Below are 20,566 nucleotides of genomic sequence, written 5' to 3' on the forward strand. Positions count from 1 at the left end.
TTATCCCCCAAAATTAAAGCGAGACGTGTTACTAGTTACAAATAGTAGTTGCAGTCGAGTACGGATATGGCAACAAGCAGCGAGTGCGGATGGACGGTTTTGTTCATTAAGTGGACTAGTGGTACTTACTTCACTCGAGTGCAATCGTGCAGGCAATTCTGTTTGTTCGCCAGATGAGTTAAATGTCCAATGAAATGAATCCGCAGGCGGTGATGCATCCACTTCACATTTTAATGCCAGCGTTTCGTGCTTGAGGGCGCCCAACAGCTCCTCATGATCGGTGGCACAAATGGGTGCATCTGTAAGAAAAAAGGATAAAGAAAAATAAATGTTAATGAATTATAAAAAATTAGAGTGGAAAAATGAAAGAAAATTATTTTGTTTTGTGAAAATTCACTGGCATAGAAACATAATTTCGTTTTGTTCCTGTTGCAATTTTTAATGAGTTTAATGCGCTTAACTGGCATTATTTTTGTGGTTTATTTACGGTTTGTTTGTAGTTTTTTGTCAGAACTTTTTAGGTACTAGATACTAGATACTGTAGAGTTAATGAATATTCTTTTCAAATTTTTTTTATTTCGATTTTTTTGGGTTTTATCTCTTCACAATCTTTATGTCGGCTGCAGATGTACGTTTTACTTAAAATTTTTTACCTGCTGATTTAGTTGAAGTAATTAACTAGTCACTAAGTTTTTAATGAAGCTTTAAATCTTTGTTTGTAATGAAAAATTTAGAATACATTATGATGAGGAAACTGTGTAGAAAGAAGTACATAAAATATGTAAAGAGTCATTGTATCTTTTTTGTCTTAATGATTTTTAAATAATTTTGAACAAAAATAATTATGGTTTGGTTCTCAAAGTAATTATAATAAAATTTCAGAATATTTAGAATATTTCTTCTTTTAGTGTAAACAATATGTTGTTTTTTTATGTTAGGTATTTAAATTATATATATTTTTTTTGCAGATTGACATTAACCATTTAAATATATAACATCTCAAAGCACGACATACTATTTGTTCTCAGAATTATACTTCACAGTTTTCTTGGTCTATTGAGTGCTACAACATATAAAATGGATGTTTTTACCATATTTTCTATGTACTCGTATATTTTTTAAAAAGAATTTGCTCGCAGGCATATTAATAAAGCAATTTAAAACTGTAGGTCTTGTATTCTCATTAACAATATCAAACTTTACTGTATTACATTAAGTATACTCTATAAGATATTACAAATGTAAGATATACTCTTGTGCCTAACAACAAAAATACAGTGGTTAATTAGTGAAAATGAAAATGATCATCAGTATATTTTAAGAGTAGCATTCGATTGAACTAATTTTCGAACCATTTTTGCTACTCTAAAGATGGTGTCTCCAGAACCATGGTTTTGAATGTTTAAACGGTCTGTTTAGGCATAGGAAATCGCGCGCCACGTATGTTGTTTTTAATGTTTGGGAACGTTTTCCATACCATTAGCTTGCTTTGAAAATCTTGGTACTGTAATTTTTAAAGAAACAATTCATCAAAAATTTATAACCGGTTTACTTCTGCTAGCTATATAATAAGAGTATATGTATTTAGAATAACGTTATCAATTTGTATTGTCCACTTTAGTGTTTCCGATATATTTAAATATCTGTCTTTGAGTTTATTTGTAATTTTATCACGTTGATGTGACAAGGGAGTGGCTGTTTCAATTTTCTACACACCATATGAGTTAGTCTCATATCACGATACAACACTAGAATATTCCACATTATTACACTTCCCTCAACTTGTTATCAGCTTGCTGAACTTTCAATGAATGTTGAAGCCTTGACAGAAGAGCACAAAGCCAACAAAAAAAACAATTTTTTACTTAAATCTTTGTATTAAAAATAAACTTTATAAAACGCAGTAAAAATTAAATTTGAATTTAAAATTATCAAAATAATAAAACAAAGTTTCAACTATTTGATTATAACTTATGTATGTTATATTAACATTCTAATGTTGGGTTCATGTTATTAACATTATGTAATTAATATTCTGCACATCTATTTATAAAATTTGATTAAAATGAATTTAATTTTAAAATATTGTTACGAGTAACTTAAGAAATTGTTAAATTTACTATATGTATTTATTTTATGTTGCTTAAGTCCTTGCGACATATAAGTGAATTCCTTCCATTATCCATCTAGTCACTTTACTTACTTATTTAGGGCTTACTTATAATGCTACGCACTATTTACTTTATTAATATGCCTCAAAAAAAATATGCTTTATTCTAGTAGTAAGTTAATACCATTGCGACATTAATCTTACTGTAGTTTTGTTTTTTTTACATTTTCAGTTTAATTTTTAAAATAGCAGTATAAACAAATAAGAGTAATGAAAGCTTATAAAGTGTTTTGTTGTCTGTCATCTTGAGTTGCATTCATCATAGCTTTTGCATTATTTTTCAAATGAAAGTAAACTTAATCTTGCGCGCATATCCTTTTCTGCGCTCATCCATTCATATTCTAAAGCTAAGCGTTTATTCATGTTTTTTTTATAGCACATTTCTTTGTATTCATTTTAAACTAATATGTTTTATTTCTTACATTTATATTTTTATATTTTTGTATTTATTTTTGTTGCTTCATTGTGCATGCAAGTAAATCCAATGCAAAGCTGTGAAAAAATTGTAAAATCTTAGCTTGAAATGAAAATCTTAAGAAACTTTTCCACTTATTATGCATTTCTACAGTTATTTTTCTCTTACTATTTTTATTACTTTAACTATTTTTAGTCCTTTCTTCATTCGCTCATCTTCATTTTATTTTGGTTCAACAATTTTCAGTGTTTTTGGTACGAAACATATTTTTTTCGCTTCATCTTCTTGTGCGCCAAATGCTACTTAGGAATGCAAAAATGGAGTTCGCCAAAGAATAACAGAGAGAGAAAAGTATCAGGAAAATCTGTTCCAAGTGCCGTTTTTTACAAAGGCAACAAAACGGGAAAATGCAGTTGTCTTTGCTGCCTACTTTTACGAGTTCACAGCTGGCAGTGCTGCCAACTCGTAAGTCCCTGAAAAATATTCATTAGATTAAAATTTCTTAGTAGTTGCATTAGTGTATTTTCCTTTTGAATTTAAATTTTTTCTTTTTGGGATTAAATTTTTGAAGATGTTCTTTATATTTTGAAGGACAGGTTAATTTTTTTAATAATTATATTTATTTAGTCGTAATTCCATAATTTGTTCTTAATTTTATTACATTTCTTTTTGCCATAAGAGTCTATATATGGAGTGATTTTCGGTACTTTATTTCATATTTATTATTTATGTTGTAAATTGATATTTGCGATAAAAATAAATAGTAAGAAAATTGTTGCAATAGTTTATTACTTTTTCATTTCACTTATAAGTGGATTTATTCTTCATATGAGCTAAAACTGAAGTTCTAACCTTAACTTCCATAACCTAACTTTCTTCACATACCTAACTTTCTTATCCCAGCTTTCTTAACATAATCCTTTTAACATAACTTTCATAACCTAACTTTCTTCACTTAACTTTCTTAACATAACTTTCTTAACATCTAAACCTCTTACTGTTCTTTACATTAAACTTATTATGATACACCACACCAAGTAATTTTAATGGGATCTTTAGACGAACAATTTGTTATCATCAAGAAAGTTTTGGTGAGACTAAAATAAATTGTAAGTTGACAGTGCAAGGTGCAGGGTATACATTGTATGTAGAAAACTGTTCCAACTATGTTTCGTTAATTTCTTTCCAGACACCAAAGATATATACGACCTGACATTGTTATAATAGAACACAACTACTTTTCTATTGACTAGTTCCAGTAGATTTTCCTTGTTTGTTTCGCTTAACATAAGTGATCGAGTTGTGAGCAGCAGAGCACCGAGAACCATTTTTATACCTGACTGCACTAAGTCTTAAATTCCCTTACAATCCTATCAAACTTGCTTTCAAACCAGGCTTTGATATTGTTTATGTATGTTACTCTATTTAACCCATTTTTCTTCATTACTAATGATTCATTGTAAAAATGGTTAGATTTGGTTACGTTTTAGCAGCATTTCAATAATGGTAATTTAATTTGTTTCTGTCAATTCATGTGGTAGCCTAACATTGTACGTCTTTGCATTGCCTGCTCTTGTTAATTGATTACAACATGTCAAGTTGTTGTTGTTTAATGTTCCCCTTTATTTCTTGCCCGCTAGCGTATTGTTTTTGTTTCACCAGTAGTAAAATGTCATCAGCTAATTTAGTGACTGGCTGACCTGAGCGAATTGCATCTCTAACATCGAAATTTCTGGTATATAATCGAGTAAACCACTCCCAGTTCTAGTGTTCACTCGCAGTATTCTCACCGTAAACAATACTAATATTTGGGACATAATAAAATGATTATGACGGTAGTGATATGTGATTTCAATATACCGTATGCTCTTTATGTACTTTTCCGTTCTTTATAATTTTTGAATACAAAAGTAACAGTTATGCCTATGTCTGTTAAACCTGTGGAAGTTCTTACAAAACTTTTGTGTTGTAGTCTTTCAGTTCTGTTTAAAGCATTACCAAAATTTCTATTCCAATTCAAACCTAATTTCATTCATGATTAAGTATCATATTCTATACTGTATTTTTCCATTACATTACTTCACAAAATGAACGAAAAGTTTTAACAAATGCTTGGAAACTGTATTCATCTTCTTCAGCTTCCATGCACATCAGACTTCATTACTCGTTATAAACCTAAACTCAAAAATGATTAAAAACTGAAATCCATAATCTGTTATTTGTTCATTAATGACCTGTACTTGCTATTGTACCAGGGTGTAGGCATAATTCGACATGAGCACCACTCGAAATGCTTCACTGTTGAATGAAAAGTGCTGCTCTACTTGCTACCAAGGCAGCAGATAAAATTTTTACGATTCTTATAATTGAATTGTTACTTAAGTGCAAACTGATATTTAGTATTGTTGCTACTATTGTTTTTCTTTTTGCTGCTAGTTCAGCTGCAGCTGCTGTTCATATAACTTGGCATAAGGAAAGTATGTATAGGATCAAAGTAGCAGTTAGGTCATGAAAATGAATACTGAAGAGTGTTGATATGGCAAGCAACATATAACCTTTGAACAACTGTTCGATAAGTGAAGACGTAAGCAAAAGTTTATCTAACAAATTATCGAATATTTTCTGCAATTGCAAATGCAGTTGCCTACATAGTCGAAGAGCCACTCCAAGTTAATGTCAAAATGTGGAAATGCACAAATAGAAATGCCAACCAATTCAACCTTAGGATCATTTCGTTGCTTTTACGTACATACATAGTCTGCAGAAATATGCAGGTTGGTTAACTTTGTTAGTGTGTAGAGTTAACATTTCTTTGATTTATACAACCGAATGATAAAGGAGATTTTACTACTTGCACTACTGCAATGGCAATAGCAACAACAACTGGAAATGCATTGCAAGTGCAACTGCTGACTTAATTGCATATCTCAGCAAAATTTTCCATCAGCACAGCAGTGAAAATGAAATGAAAGAAGAAAGTAATTACAAAGCACACAATACACTCTCAAGTAATTAAGTGAAAAATTGTTGCACATTGCAGTCAAGGAGCAGGAGTCGCTGCCGACCGATAAGCAGCACTATGAACATCAAAAATAATACCAACTAATGAACAGCTTTCGAAACTAATTAAAAAATTTTAAAGTTTTCAATAGTTAACATCAGTTTTTTTTAATAACATTTATTTAAAATTTTTTATTCAATATCCTTTTATTTTTATTTTTAATTCTTTTTTGTTTCAAACAATAATTCCTTCCAGTGTCTGTCAAACTATCAACAAATGTTACTACTCTGCTAAGAAGTTTTTGCGAAAATGGAGTGGAAAACAAATTTATTTTTCTGCTGTCCGAATTCGTAATCCGACATTTCACAAAAAAGGTGCACAACTGCACTTAAATGTCAAGAAAGAAAAAATAAGATTAAATTTCATTTTTATATAAAATTTTTTTCTAGATAATTTACACTTAAAACACTTATTTTAATAATATAAAAATATAAAATAGTTTAAAAAGCAATAGTAGAAAAATTAAATGCCTTTGACATTGGGTTATATACATATTGAAATAAATACTTATAAACATCCAATGCAATAAATAAGCTTGTACATTAACGAAGTTATTCTGACCTAGCTCTGAATCCTAAAGGCATTTTGCGTAATCATAAATTATATTCATTGAATACCACTGATATTGGAATACATCTGACTCTGAGGCATTCTGATTTTCATCTGAGAACTGAAGGCCTATTTCACTGTTGTAACTCTGATCAATTGACAGCCTTTGATATTGATATTATAAATGCATATGTATAGAAATAAAAAGCTAATAGTAGTCAATACTGTAATAAATTATAATCAACAATTTACATTATTCAATGAGAGACATTCTGGCCATCATTTGAAGACTAAAGTAAGGAACATAAGTTTCAATATTTACCATAGATACAAATTGGATAGTGTCTATTTGCATTGTGTCTTCATGGATTATGTCTACTTAGACAGCGTCTACTTGAATAGTGTCTATTTGGACTGTGTTTACTTGGATGGCGGTACTTGAATATTGCCTGCTTGGATTGTGTCTACACGGGTTATGTCTACTTAGACAGTGTCTACTGGAGTAGTGTCTACTTGGGTTGTATCCACATCGGTTATATCAAATTAGAGATTGTCTACCTGAATAGTGTCAATTTAGATAGTGTCTACTTGAATACAGTCTATTTGGATTGTGTCTACTTGAATTGTGTTTGCTTGGGTTGTCTACTCGGGTTATGTCTACTTAGAAAGTGTCTACTTAAATAGTGTCTACTTGGATAGTGTTTACTTGGATGGTGCCTACTTGAATAATGTCTGCTTGATTTTGTGTCTGCATGGGTTATGTCTGCTTGAGTAGTGTCGTGTCTACTTGGATTGTGTCTACATGGGTTATGTAAAATTAGACATTGTCTACACGAATAGTGTTAAGTTGGATAATGTTTACTTGAATAAACTCTATTTGGATTGTGTCTACTTGAGTTGTCTACTAGGGTTATGTCTACTTAGACAGTATCTACTTGAATGTTATCTACTTGAATGGTATCTACTTGAATAGTGTCAACTTGTATAGTGTCTACTTGAATGGTATCTAAAAGGGTTATATCTACTTAGATAGTCTCTAATTGAATAGTGTTTACTTGAATGGGGTTTACCTGCATAGTATCTACTTTTAAATAGTTAGTTTTAGTTTAGTTTTGTTGACTCTTATTATCTTAAGTAGAGTTTTTTTTGTTCAGGTATCTCACATTGTATCCTCACAGTATCATGGTAAACAATTTTAAATAAGTGGAATACAAATGTATGGTTTTTCTATATATGAATATATATGAATAATAAATTTCAGTTTTCTTTTAGTGAAATAATTATCAACGCAAAATGATATATATTTGACTAGTTTTTCGCTGATGATCATATTTGCATAAAAAGTCATAAAAGTCAAAAATCATTTAGAACGATTTTTCTATGCTTAATTAATATTCCAAAACCTATTACTCCCATTTACTTTACAAAATATACATAGTATAATCCATATAGTTTTTTTTACATCACATCAAATACAATATTAAAGTCCCTCAACTCATTACATATTATGAAAGGATAACAGAAGAAATAATGAATGAATAAAATTAGATACTTACAGCGAACTCGTAATGTCACAGGATTACTCGTGCCTTTTCCCTCTGAATTCACAGCAACGCAAGTGTAATCACCTGCTGATGCACGTACCACACTTTGTAGGACAAGTGATTGATCAGAAAGGATGACGCCAACTGAGATGTTGTGATGCAATTCCTTGCCCTGGTAATTGTTTTCCGTAAGTCGTGTTCAATGTTTTAATTGTTGTTTTTGTTGCGGTATTTGTTGTGAAAGGTGAGAGCATAAAAATCGTTTATCGCATTTTAAACACAATAACATGGCGAGTGCGACAGGCAGGACGAAGCAGGACGAAACAGGATATAAAAATGTAATAACAAAAGCGTTACATTAAAAGCACAGAAAATGTTGACGGTGTTGATAATGGCGTTGATGATGGCCACGTTGACAGCAGTACAGCAGCATTTGTTTGAAGAGAAGACATGGAATAAAAATAAGAAAAAAATGGAAATAGAAAAAGTCGGTTTCAGCAAAAAATGTGAAATAATATTTATAATATAAAGAATGTCCTTTTTTCAAACAATTACATGGTTTGTTATTGCAACACATATTTTCCACTTTTTATTTTCTGCTGTAGCAAGTAACTACGAAAATATTTTCATTTAAGGATAACAGTTTGGATAAGTGGAAAATTACATTTGCTAAACTGTATGTGCGCATATTTTCTTGTTATCCTTGAGCGTATATCTCTGAGTTTGTTGTGCTCTAATGAATAATGCATATGTGTAAGTGAACAAACAGATACATAAACAGTTATTAGAAAACACTATTTTTTTTTTAAATTACAATTTCAACAGAAATGCACTGAAAGATTTTTTTGTTTTCTCTTTGGTATAAGTAAGCATAAAATAAAAATATAATAAAATATTAAAGAAATAAAAGAAAAATGGGTGAAAAATAGAAAGAATAATCTATTAAAAGTATAACAAGAGAGAAAATTACAGTAAAGATAAAGGAGTTAAATAACGGATTACCACATCACTCTGGAAGACACTGACTGACAGATTTGTACGTTGTGCGGCTTACAGCATATAAAATAGCAATATGCGCTGCTCTGGAATCCTGCCACTATTGCTCTGGTCATAATGCAAGCTAAAAATATTACGACAGCTTCGTTGCCACTGACTGAGTGAGCAAAAGGAGCAAATGGATGGACAGCTGTGGACTTAATGTGCAGAAAAGCACGGTGCATAGAAGATGCAACGACAGTCGGTCGGTCAAATAAATTTTTAAACAAAAAATGTAAGCGAATTCTAACAAATAAGAATTTTCAAGTTTGTTGGTGATTTTTAATTCCAGATTAGGATTAAGAATAGAGCATATTGTTTTAAATTAAAAGTTCTTAACTCATCTGCGAGCTTTGAGTAGAAACATATTTGCCAATGTATTTTTTTAAGAAAAAAATGCTGAACTAACTTAGGTATTATAGTAGATGACAGTTTAAAAATAAAAAGACCAACAAAAACACCTTCTTTTATTTAGATTTGAACCTTAATATTTAAAAAATTTGTATTTTAATAAGAAACTACATATAATGATACTTGATAAAGATACGAATGCCAAAGTATGACGATCACTTCATATGGCACTTTTTGTATACAAGAGAAACCCTTAAATCGATATCCGCATCGACGACTTTTAGTAATATAAGAGGGTAAGTAATTTAATATGGTTCTTTGCAGTAAGAGAAAGCAGTGGCCAATGAGTTTTCCTTTTAATTTTAAATTTCGAACTGATATTGGTCAGTGCTGTGCTCTGAATAGAACCTGATCAATTTTTGAACCAGATTCTATAAATTTTTGGTATAATTGAAACGAAAAATTAACCAAATTATTTGATGCTAAAGTTCTGTGCTGAAAACGAAGGCTAGATAAATCAGTTTTGAAAACAAAGTAATGGTTTAGAGCATTGAAACACTGAACCGAATCACTTCAAAAGTTTATGTGGTTCACAGTCTGTAAATGTTTAAAACAAACATGATAGTATGAAGATGAAAACTTGGATCTATCTGAACTTATCGATGATGCCAAAGATCGTAATAATACTTGTGGTCTTAAGTTAATCGACCTTTTTAAATGCTTTATTTATTTGACGTTTTTATTTGTTCTTGTTATATACTAAATATAGACTAATGTTATATTTTCAAAATTGTGTAGTATATTATACTTACATTATGAAACCAAGACATTTTATATGGTTTGGGATTTGATTGTATTATGCATTCAAAGTAAACATCATCACCTTCCTTTATATCATCAGGATTCAATGAAGAACCCATTTTGAGATGAGCTGTTGGTTGATCTGCAAAAAGTATAGATGTTAGTAAATATTAAATTATGTGCATGAAACATTTATATATAATTATATATTTGGAAAATATTAAAAACATACAATACAATACATAATTTAACAATACATAAACATGTTCTTGAAAGTAAACATTTCAGGATACATTCTTGTAAAGCCAATTGTGTAATACGTTAGACATATACGTATAAAAAGTTATATTGATTTGAAACTGATGAAATTATTTGAAAAATTAAATTACGTGTTAAATTATTGCAAAAACGTTTCTATAAATAAGTGTGATTTATGCTAAAGATGGTTTGAATGAACGCCGGACTAAGGGATGGTGTAATCGATTCCGTTCTGAAAATTTCCATTAAAAAAACTTATTGAATTTATTGTATAGCATACAACTTGTACCGTTTGACTACCAATGGTTTTGGTTTCTGCAAAATTTTCTAAATCGTAACAAATCGACCGACTGAAGAGCCGTTAAAAAATTCGCTGACTAAATTTTTTGCCGCCAAACCACAGAAGTTCTAAATCGATGGAACTATGAAGCTACTCAAAAAATAATAAGAGGTCATTAAATCTCTATTTAATTTTTAATACCCATAATATTTTAAGTTTTAAAACTTCATTTAACCGATAATAATTTCTTTTATATAATTTGAAAAAAGAGTTAATATCTTTTAAATTGATTCAAAGTTATATTTATTCCTGTTTTGACACAGAAATTTGAATAATTAGCAGTCGTAAGAACACCCCTCGCAAATATAACTCTTTAAGGTAAATATATTTATTAACAACTTAAAGGAGGTAAAGGATTCTGTCGGCATTTAGAAATATAAAACAAGGCAATATTATTTGTATTCGGTAAAGTAAGTAATCAAAACAAAAAAAAACCATCATATGAATTATCCTGCATACTAAATTAGATTTAGCTCAACTGAGGTAATATTAAAATAAATTGTCAACAGAGGACATCAAGCAACTTGCTATAATAGGCCATAAAATGACGCAGAAATGCCCGGTGACACTACAACACGCACAATAAAAATCTGCTCTGATCAACCCCATTAAAGTGTCAACTTATACACCCACTCGCACTCGCACTCGCACTCTAACTCACATTCATACCACTTTACGCATGTATACATACATATATACAACCCCTCAGCTACACATATTACAATACAACAATACACAAATGCCAAAAGGACAACATCGACCAAATGCAAAAGTGTAATTTATTTTTATTACAATACACAAACTTGGCCAATTCCATTTCTAATCACAGCAGCAAAAACATAGAAAATGTCATTTAAGCATTTACACAGCCTCGCAATTGAATTAAATTGCACATTTATGGTCAAAGGACATTGGAACAGGCTGTGCAGGACTCAGCTACCAACGCCAACCAACGCAGCACACCCACAAAATGCTGACAGCAAGCAACAGAAAAAAATGAACAGGAGATGGAATTTAATTTGTGCCCATGGATTAGTCTAATTTTTCCTAACCAATAATTTTTTATGCTCTTTGTTGTATTATTGAGGTCTTGTTGTTGTTGTTGTTACTTGTTCTAATACATTAAATAATGTCAATAATTTAAAATTATATTAATTTTCTTATACTCACAGTGCACCACAAGCCGCCATTTGTCCTCCTTTGCACTGCCCTCGATGAATTGATTTTGTGCGCGGCATGTCAAAAATTTACCGTCATCATCGCGGGCGGGCGTGAATGTTAATATACTCAAAGATTCATTGTCGGGTTCGTTAAACTGTAAAGTACACAAAAACAACAAAAAAAATTCAATTTCTCTTATATATATAGACAGGAAGTAGGCTTAGATACAATATATATACATTAACAGCGGCAGATATATATGTCGAATATAGTGGAAAAATGTCTGCTTAATGTGATATCGTTAAAGTAATTTTAAATTACTACTCGGTCTTTTATTGTCTGGAGCGCGGAAATGCGTTCGTGGGGGGTTCAAAGTATAAATAAATAAATTTATTTTATTGAGCTTTTCATTAAAGACTATAATAAATTTAACTCCTTCTCAGCAGTATTTCGAAAATTCTTCATTTGAGGCGTTCATGACGGAAGAAGAAGTAATGCCCACTATTTCGTAAGCTCAAAAATGCTTTAAGGCGATTTTTTTGTTTTTTGGAAATGTGAAAGATGTGTTGGAAAAAGGGTAGAATTATGGGAGGATTTTATTATGAAAGGTCAAAATTTAAATTTTATTTGGAATTTAAAGGATGTTCTCAAATTAAATTAATTAACTTTTGTTGAATTCTGTTTAAAATGAAGTTACTTGTTTAATAGAATAAGTGGAGTTATAAAGTAAGAGGAATCCAAGTGTTAACTTGGAAAGCATACTCTTATATGTATAGCTTCGAGTTTATTTGATAGTACACATGAAAATCAATAAATGAGACTATTAAGAAGTTTATTCATATTTTAATTTGATTTGGGATTAAATGAGATGGAAACATTTTATATTATATTATATATATTTATACATATGGAATTTTTTATAAAAGCCAAGTATTCACATACATTTCATACAAAACATTCACTTCAACTCAATGTTAATAAAATGTTCCAAAAACTTGGACATTATAGGAAATGCTAAAAAAATGTTCCAAAAATTTGGACATTATAGGAAATACAAAATAAATGTTTCAAAAAATTCGACATTATACGAAATATATAGAAAGTGTCTCAAAAATTTAAACAATGTAGAATATGTTTTTTATATAGTTTTGTCAATAGTTTATGTAAAATAAGTGTTAGTACTAGGCTTATAAAATAGTTTAAAAAATAATACTGTTGATAGAATCAATGTTTAAAAAACATTTTTGTCAATAAGAATTTCTTCTTATTACTGAATATTAATGATTAATACAAAAATATATTGTATTAACAAATGTGATATATTATCGAAGATAACATCCAATAATATCTAGTTACTACTTACAAAAAACTACGAAATGTAGTCAGAAACTCCAGCGCTTCGTTTCTGAACTGTGAGGGCAGGTTAGCTTTTATTTGATATTACTACTGATAGTCATATAGAGTAAAAATGATAATTCCAAGGAAAATAATAATTCTCTTTTTACTGAACATCCTTTTTACGTGTACTATTTGACCAATTATATTTAACTACTGTTATCAAACTATGCGGCCGCAAAGTTTGAGCTTTCAGAAGAAAATAGTGAACTGTTTATATATAGAGAGGAAAAACCAGTTAAGGTACTTAAATTCAACAGAATGGATTAAGTTTTTATAGCTTTTGTTGTTATGAGACGAATGTATTAATTAAGCTAAAAAATTGCTACTAATGGGAAGTGATGGTATAAATTTATAAAGCTTTTTTAGTCTTTTCTAGTCTTTCGATATAAAGAATAACAAATATCACTATATATAATCTACATAAAGTAAATATAATTTTTAAATTAAGATTAACTTACATTTTTGGTTAATTTTTTCAACTGCTTATTGCCTTTCCACCAGGTTATGACAGCTGATGGCTTTGAACCAGATGATTTGCATTCAATATCATATGTTCTATCAGCGGAAAGAAATCTATCCTTTGTCATTATATGTACAGCAACGGGTTTTACTTAAAAAGAAATTAAAGAAAAAAAATTACAAACAATTCATCTACAAGAAGATCAAAAACAAAAAAGATATTGTGAAAGAAAATCTCAATTAAAATCTACAATGCAGTAACCGTTCCAAAAAAATATGCGGAAGAAAATGTTAGACATTTAATGACTCTTTTTATACGTAAAATCTTCTACGTCTTCATATGCAATTTAATGAAAGTCATTAAAAAATGATTTATAGCATTTTTCGCAAAAAAGAACTTCATGAAAAAATATGGAAATTTTAATAGTTAAAAACTGTCCTAAACTTTCTGCAATGGCTTTGGCCGTAAATAGAGTTCATGGCAAATCAATACTCCAATGAAAGGAGTAGAATCAAAAGGATACTAACTAAAAACGATTCATGCTTTTGTCCATCAGTAAAGTGTCAGTTAGTAAGGAAAATTGACATCAGGTGGCTATTGTGCTGAAGGTTAGTAATGACTTAATGGTTTTGGGCTTTTATGCAAAAGATGATAGATTGTTCGAATATGAAAGCAAAATGCATTGCCTACAATTATGAGTAAAAAGAAATAAAAAAAATTCTTAATGCTTACTTTACAAAAAACTACGTCAAAATTTAGAAACTTTAACATTCCTTTCAAATTTTAAGAAATGCACTATTTTTTTAAATAATTTTTTTAAATTTTATACTTCAAAGAACATAATTTTCTACTTTCAGTTCTTTGTACCTGACCTAGTCAATAAATGTTCCTTCCATTATTTTCATATCTTTCTGTTTCACCCCTCGTAACTAATATTACTATTTCTCTATTCTCTCTGTATTTTTGATAAAAATGGGTTCTATATTTAAAAACATTAAATCCATACTTACAATTGACATCGAGTATAACCACTTTGTTACTTGGTGGGGTCAGGTTTGTATTGCTTGCCACACAAACTAATCTCGAATTTAAATGTTGTCGTCCAATATTTGGATATGACAAGTGGTTAACAGTTTTCCCATCCGAATAGTGCTCGAATGATTCATCAATCACCGTATTATCCAAATACCATGTTACATTTGGACGTGGACGTCCTGTTGACGATTCCAATACATACAAATCCATTTACATTATTCAAGTAAGGATACAGAGCAGATACATTTCGAGTGGCAGCAATATTAAATAAGCCAGAAACAAAAGCAAATAACGTATTACGAGAAAGGACGATAGAAGAAGCACAAATAATGGATGATAAAAAAATTCAAGTACAATTTTTTATTCCAGTTGATCATTGTTGAAGGAGTTGTTTGTTTTATAGAGTTCCGAAAGTATTTTTTTATTATTTTTTTTATTTTGTTTGTTTTTGTGTTTGTTTTATTTGTGAAAATTTATTTCATTTAAGGATGCAGAAATGTTTGTTGAATATCCGGATTTGTATGCGAAGTTTATTTGATTCCCATACATTCACATTGTAGTTGTTTATGTTATTTTTTATTCATGTATCCATCATGTGGGTTCAGAATTATGATTGTTGCATGTCCATCAAAAGGATATGAAGAAGTACATAAAAAAGTAGATGGAGTAGAAAAAATTTTATTGAGTAATGGTATTGATAATGAGTACAATATTAACTTTAACAAGCTTAAATAAAATAATATATGTCTAATAAATGTATTCCATTTATTTTAAATTATTATTTTCTATCATAATTTCTATAATTTTCTATATTATAATATAGCAATATAATATAAAATAACATAAAATAAATTTTAAACCAACTTTCTCTTTAATATGGTATATAATATTATAAAAGATATAGTAAGTAACATATAGTAACCTTACTATATGTTTTATAATATTATATTCCATATTAAAGAGAGAGTTAGTTTAAAATTTATTTTGTGTTATTTATGTTATTTTATATTATGTTGTCATATTATAAAAACAGATATGAACAGAAAATAATAATTTAAGATAAATAGAATACATATATTAGATATATATTATTTTATTTAAGGTAGTTATTTATATTATTTTATATTATATATTTTATACTATATAGCATCATAATTTTTAAAGATTACTTAATGAAATTTTTTTTTTAACTTATTATTATTATTGATAAAATTTAATAATGCATTAAATCCAAATACTGATATTTACTTACTAACACGTTTATATACTAACTTTATATAAAAACTATTATTGATAAAAAAAAATATCAATTGGTCACTTACCGCCAGAAACTTCGCATGCCATTATTATGTTTGTTCCCTCATTGAATGTTTCGACGGTGTTGACTTTATCATGTCGATTAGGACCAAAGATAATCGGTCGATCTGGTGGCACTGTAATAAAACAAAACACACAAATAAGCATTCATTTTCATAATAGATTCTATTATAAAGTAGGTAAAAAAAAATGTAGCTAAATATATATTTCAATACGTATTTTATTCAATAAATATTTCATTCAGTAAAATGCATTGCAACAATTAGCAATTAGTCAGATTTGCATCAGCAATGCAATTACAGCACGTAAAGTTGTTGAATGAAATATTTCAAATGCTACAAATATTTTTCAAATTGTTGATGTTTTTTTTTGTTTTGTTTAAATAAAATAAATTATATAAAACAAAAACAAAAAAAAAATTTAGAAAATATGTCACATGAAATGTCAGCAAGTGCAGTTCGCGTGTCTCTGTTAAATGAAAATGTTCTAATTATGATTTAATGGCATAATAAATAATTTGTAATTGTATATTGTTAAGTAAAAATGCATAATATTACTTGAAAATAGAAAACCTTTGGTATTTAATACTAATTAAACGAAATAACCAGTAATGTGCCTGTTTGAGGTTTTAACGACATGTTTCTATTACATTTTGCATACGAAATGGCTGGCGTAAATAACATAAGTACCACATCGAAAGCGTGATGTTTAATTAGTTTTAAAATTTTTTTTAAAACAAAAAAAAACTATTAAATAAATTTGCATAATTATGCCGATTGTTGTAAAATGAACAAATGGAACAAATTTTTGTGATTTATAATCATACAAATCAAGTTGTACATACAGCAGCGCTACGACTGTTAACAGCAATGGGCTTGCATAGTACCAAAGAGAATTTGTTATGTTAACTAAATTTATGTTAAGTCGTTTATTATATTGCACTGCTGTTAATGAGCTGTAAATTATAAATACATACCTATTTACGAAACGTAATATATGTATATAGTTATGATTTTGTTTATGCAAAAATAATAATTTTAGAAAATGTGGATATTAGCTAATTTCGAATATTTAATAATATATCTAGTATAATATAACAACTATACATTGATGCAGTAATCTGTCAATTGACGGGGTTTCACGAAGAGATAATTTTTGAGTACATCAAATAATAATTTATAGAATGCACTATTATACATGTAAAATAATTTTTACTTTAAAATAAGGGTATGTTAATATTAAAAAACTAGCTTTCAACCGATTTACTAAAATCGAACAATGTTTTTTTATTTACTTATTACTTTATTTTATTACTATTTTTATATATTCACATGGATTATGTATTAAAGTTAAAAATGTTATATCATTTATTAATTATATGTGACATAAACGGTTATTCACTTCTGGAGCTTTAATTGGCACAGTTATGGTAGCATAAAAAAAAGTTAATCCAAGTATATGTCAAACAAAAGTGTCTTTCAGAGCATCATATGTTTAATTTAGTGACACAGTTTGCATTTTGCAATCGTTTAACAGCCGCTGAACAAGCACAAAATTGTGATAATATACTACGAGTACTAACATAGTGCTTTGTAGTAAGTCCACTGGGTGCATTACGCGAAGACTATGGTCAATGTAATCGTCTATCTAAATGCACTGTGAAGGCAAGACTGTGTAGATATTTGAAGGAATTGGATCTGTAACAGATGTATTAAATCCTAGACTTCTCTTCAGTGAAGAGGTGCATTTTTTACTTGGTGGATCTGTCAATAATCTAATTTGTAGTGTATGTGTTGGTGAAAAATTAAAAGTAAACGGTGAAAGACTGTCATATCCACAAAATAATACTGTGTAGTGCGATATTTGTACTGGATAAGTCTGCAGTGTTTTGAAAATAATGAAGATGATGTGACACAAACTATTAATTCTTATCATTTAAGCCATATGATTAAATTTTTTTAGCAAGATCATATAAAATATGTGATATATGTTTCAATTAGACCACAAACTATAAAAATTTTTGGTTATATTATGTGTGAAATTTTCCAATTCCATAACATTATATTTTGATGATTTGATATGGAGAATATTTACATGAAGTGGTAATTTGTATCTTACAGTAGGGCTCAAACTACATAATTATTATTTTGATATAAAAATTTGATAGAAATTTAAATTCCAAGTACATACATTATTCAATATGAGTAATGACATATAAATAGTGCAAGTGAATAGTGACGCTACCAGAAAGTCTATTCGTTTAATGAAACTATCCGTTTGGAATAGTTTACTTTGAACACAAAGTAAAAACCGGGGTTTAACAATATTGCAGTAAGAGGAGACTTATGAGACTATTCATTTAATAGTGCATTTACTGTAAACGCAAATGTTAGCTTCTCTGTAATCCTTTGTAAAAAATGGTCGCGTTTGAGTTAAACTTATTTAATTATAAAAAAAAAATTATTTTAATATAAAAATATGAAATAAATTTTTCCATTTTAATAAATAATAGCTTTATATACTGTTACGTTTTATTAAAACTAATGTCGCTCTTCTTTTCAATTATTTAGTAAATTTATATCCTCGAAGCATTTTCCTCTGTTCCTTTTTATTATCTCAAATGGTCAATTAAATATTTATTTAAATTTTTAATTCAATATAATGACACGTACTTTTGTGAGATCCTCAGTTGCAAATTTTGTTATAAAAAACTAAAGGAAAATTGCAATTTGGTTTGATTTCTACGCTAATTTGAACGCTTTGACGTTGACGCAAGTTGCAGCTGATGAAGCACCAGGACACGAGCGCATAAAATACGTAATAACATAACGTAACGTAACATGAGTACAAAATAGCGTTAACGAACATAACGTAAATTATAGCCGTGCGGCATTTGATGTTGCACGTTGAACTTTGCATGTTGTCCTAGATTTTTTTTTTTATTCTCTAAATATATTGCACTTTTTCTACGCTCTACTTACATTTTTTATATTTTTTTTTTTTATTCAGTAACAAATTTTTTTTTATTCATTCTGAAATAAAACATGCAACCAACTTCATTTTTTCCGGTTGCAGCTAAGCGGACTTTCTATCTTGAAATTATTGTATTTTCCGACTTTTATGGGAAATTTCTGTGTCATTATATACGCAAATTGGGTCTTTAGACGGGTTTATTAGCAGGTAAAACTTTTTACTGCTTGTGCTGTATTATTAACTAACTTTCTTAAGTATGGGTTTAAAAAGGTCTATAACATAAAAAGGTATTTATATCTATTTTAATTTAATGTAAATTTTTTACGAGTTTTATATATTTTAGAATGGTTACAAGGATAAACAATAATCCAGTCAAGGCGTAAAGAGAGGTTTTGAAAATACCTCGAGTTAAGAAAGAGTTAAAGTGCTCAAGATCAAGTGCTCAAGATAGTTAGTCAAACAATTAACTAACTAAAGATGCTTGACATCATTTTTTAATTTAAACAATTATTATTGTCAGCAATACTACACGACAAAAAATGTATGTATTACATATTATTACAGGTTAACTATATCAAGCTCTAATTAACCACATAAACATAACTTTTTGTTAATATAGATATGTGTTAAGTATAACAAAATGCTGCGATGTAGCGCTCAAGTGCTATTAAAAATCAGAGAATACATTTTATTTACATTAAAAAAAGAGAAAGTACTCGAAATATACTGTTGTTTCAGCCTAAACTAACCTTGATACATTTTCATTAAGTTTGATACTTGATATAAAAAAAATTCATTCACTGTCTTCATTTAAATATAAAAGTAATGTACATTCAGTATGAAAAATTAATTTTGTGTTCTCATCATTTTTACCTATAATAAGTAAGGATTACACACAGTTCAAATATATACCTCAAATGGTGTAAACTTTAGGTCTATAGGACTGTCCAGCATAGATACCATACTTCGTTGCTAGACTCTTATCGTTATTCAATTTTCTTTGCTTAGCTTCTTTACTACGTCCGAGTATCATAATGAAGTATTGAAAGTCCTTTGGATATTGACTTAAATTTAAATTTATTTCAAGATTAAATGTGGAGTGGTATATAAACTTGCTTTGTGGTGAGAAAATTTTCAATGTCTGTCTTAATTACTTTAATAAATGATTTTTGATTTCTATTCAATGTTTCATAATTTATGATTAAAAGAAAAAAAAACAATTGTTTTAAAATTGAAATATCCTTTTAACGACAAATGTCCATTGAAATATTGTTTGCTAACAAAATTTCATTTCATGAGCGAAACTTAATTTATGAGCTGCAATTTGAGGATGGAATTTTATTGCATAATTGATTGTAATGTGTGCTCATAGTATGTTGGAGTAATAAAACTGGATGAAGTTTGCCATCTCAACTCTTGTTAAATCGGCACACAGAATGTGCAAAATTGCAATTTGTTAGAATTACATGACCACAACCGCAAAAATAGATGCCATATTGCGAATGGCAACTGCAGATGCATGGAACGGAAGTGTGCGTTAAAAGTATGCATTTGTCAGAAACGCTATGAGACCCGAATTTGATGCTGGGACAAAATTTTATGCGTAGGAAGTGTTTAGGTATTAAACAATGATTTCAGCAGTAAACTGCCATATAAATTATAATTATAATTTGAAAAGTTCAACTCAAATAAGTCACT

General features: G+C 28.9%; 1 protein-coding gene across 1 annotated transcript in view; it reads right to left on the minus strand.

The window, feature by feature from the left end:
* Window positions 1–20,566, minus strand: part of LOC119676633 (hemicentin-1-like) — a 41,202-nt gene continuing 20,636 nt past the window's right edge. Inside the window, exons 5-11 of the mRNA XM_038087881.1 lie at window positions 15,901–16,011; window positions 14,554–14,757; window positions 13,542–13,693; window positions 11,695–11,839; window positions 9,938–10,068; window positions 7,752–7,911; window positions 1–299 (exon numbers count right to left, since the gene is read on the minus strand). Of these exons, the coding sequence (XP_037943809.1) occupies window positions 1–299; window positions 7,752–7,911; window positions 9,938–10,068; window positions 11,695–11,839; window positions 13,542–13,693; window positions 14,554–14,757; window positions 15,901–16,011 (1,202 nt within the window). The remainder of the gene's footprint in view (window positions 300–7,751; window positions 7,912–9,937; window positions 10,069–11,694; window positions 11,840–13,541; window positions 13,694–14,553; window positions 14,758–15,900; window positions 16,012–20,566) is intronic.

Source organism: Teleopsis dalmanni, chromosome 2 (assembly GCF_002237135.1).
Source record: "Teleopsis dalmanni isolate 2A chromosome 2, ASM223713v2, whole genome shotgun sequence".
Taxonomy (NCBI): domain Eukaryota; kingdom Metazoa; phylum Arthropoda; class Insecta; order Diptera; family Diopsidae; genus Teleopsis; species Teleopsis dalmanni.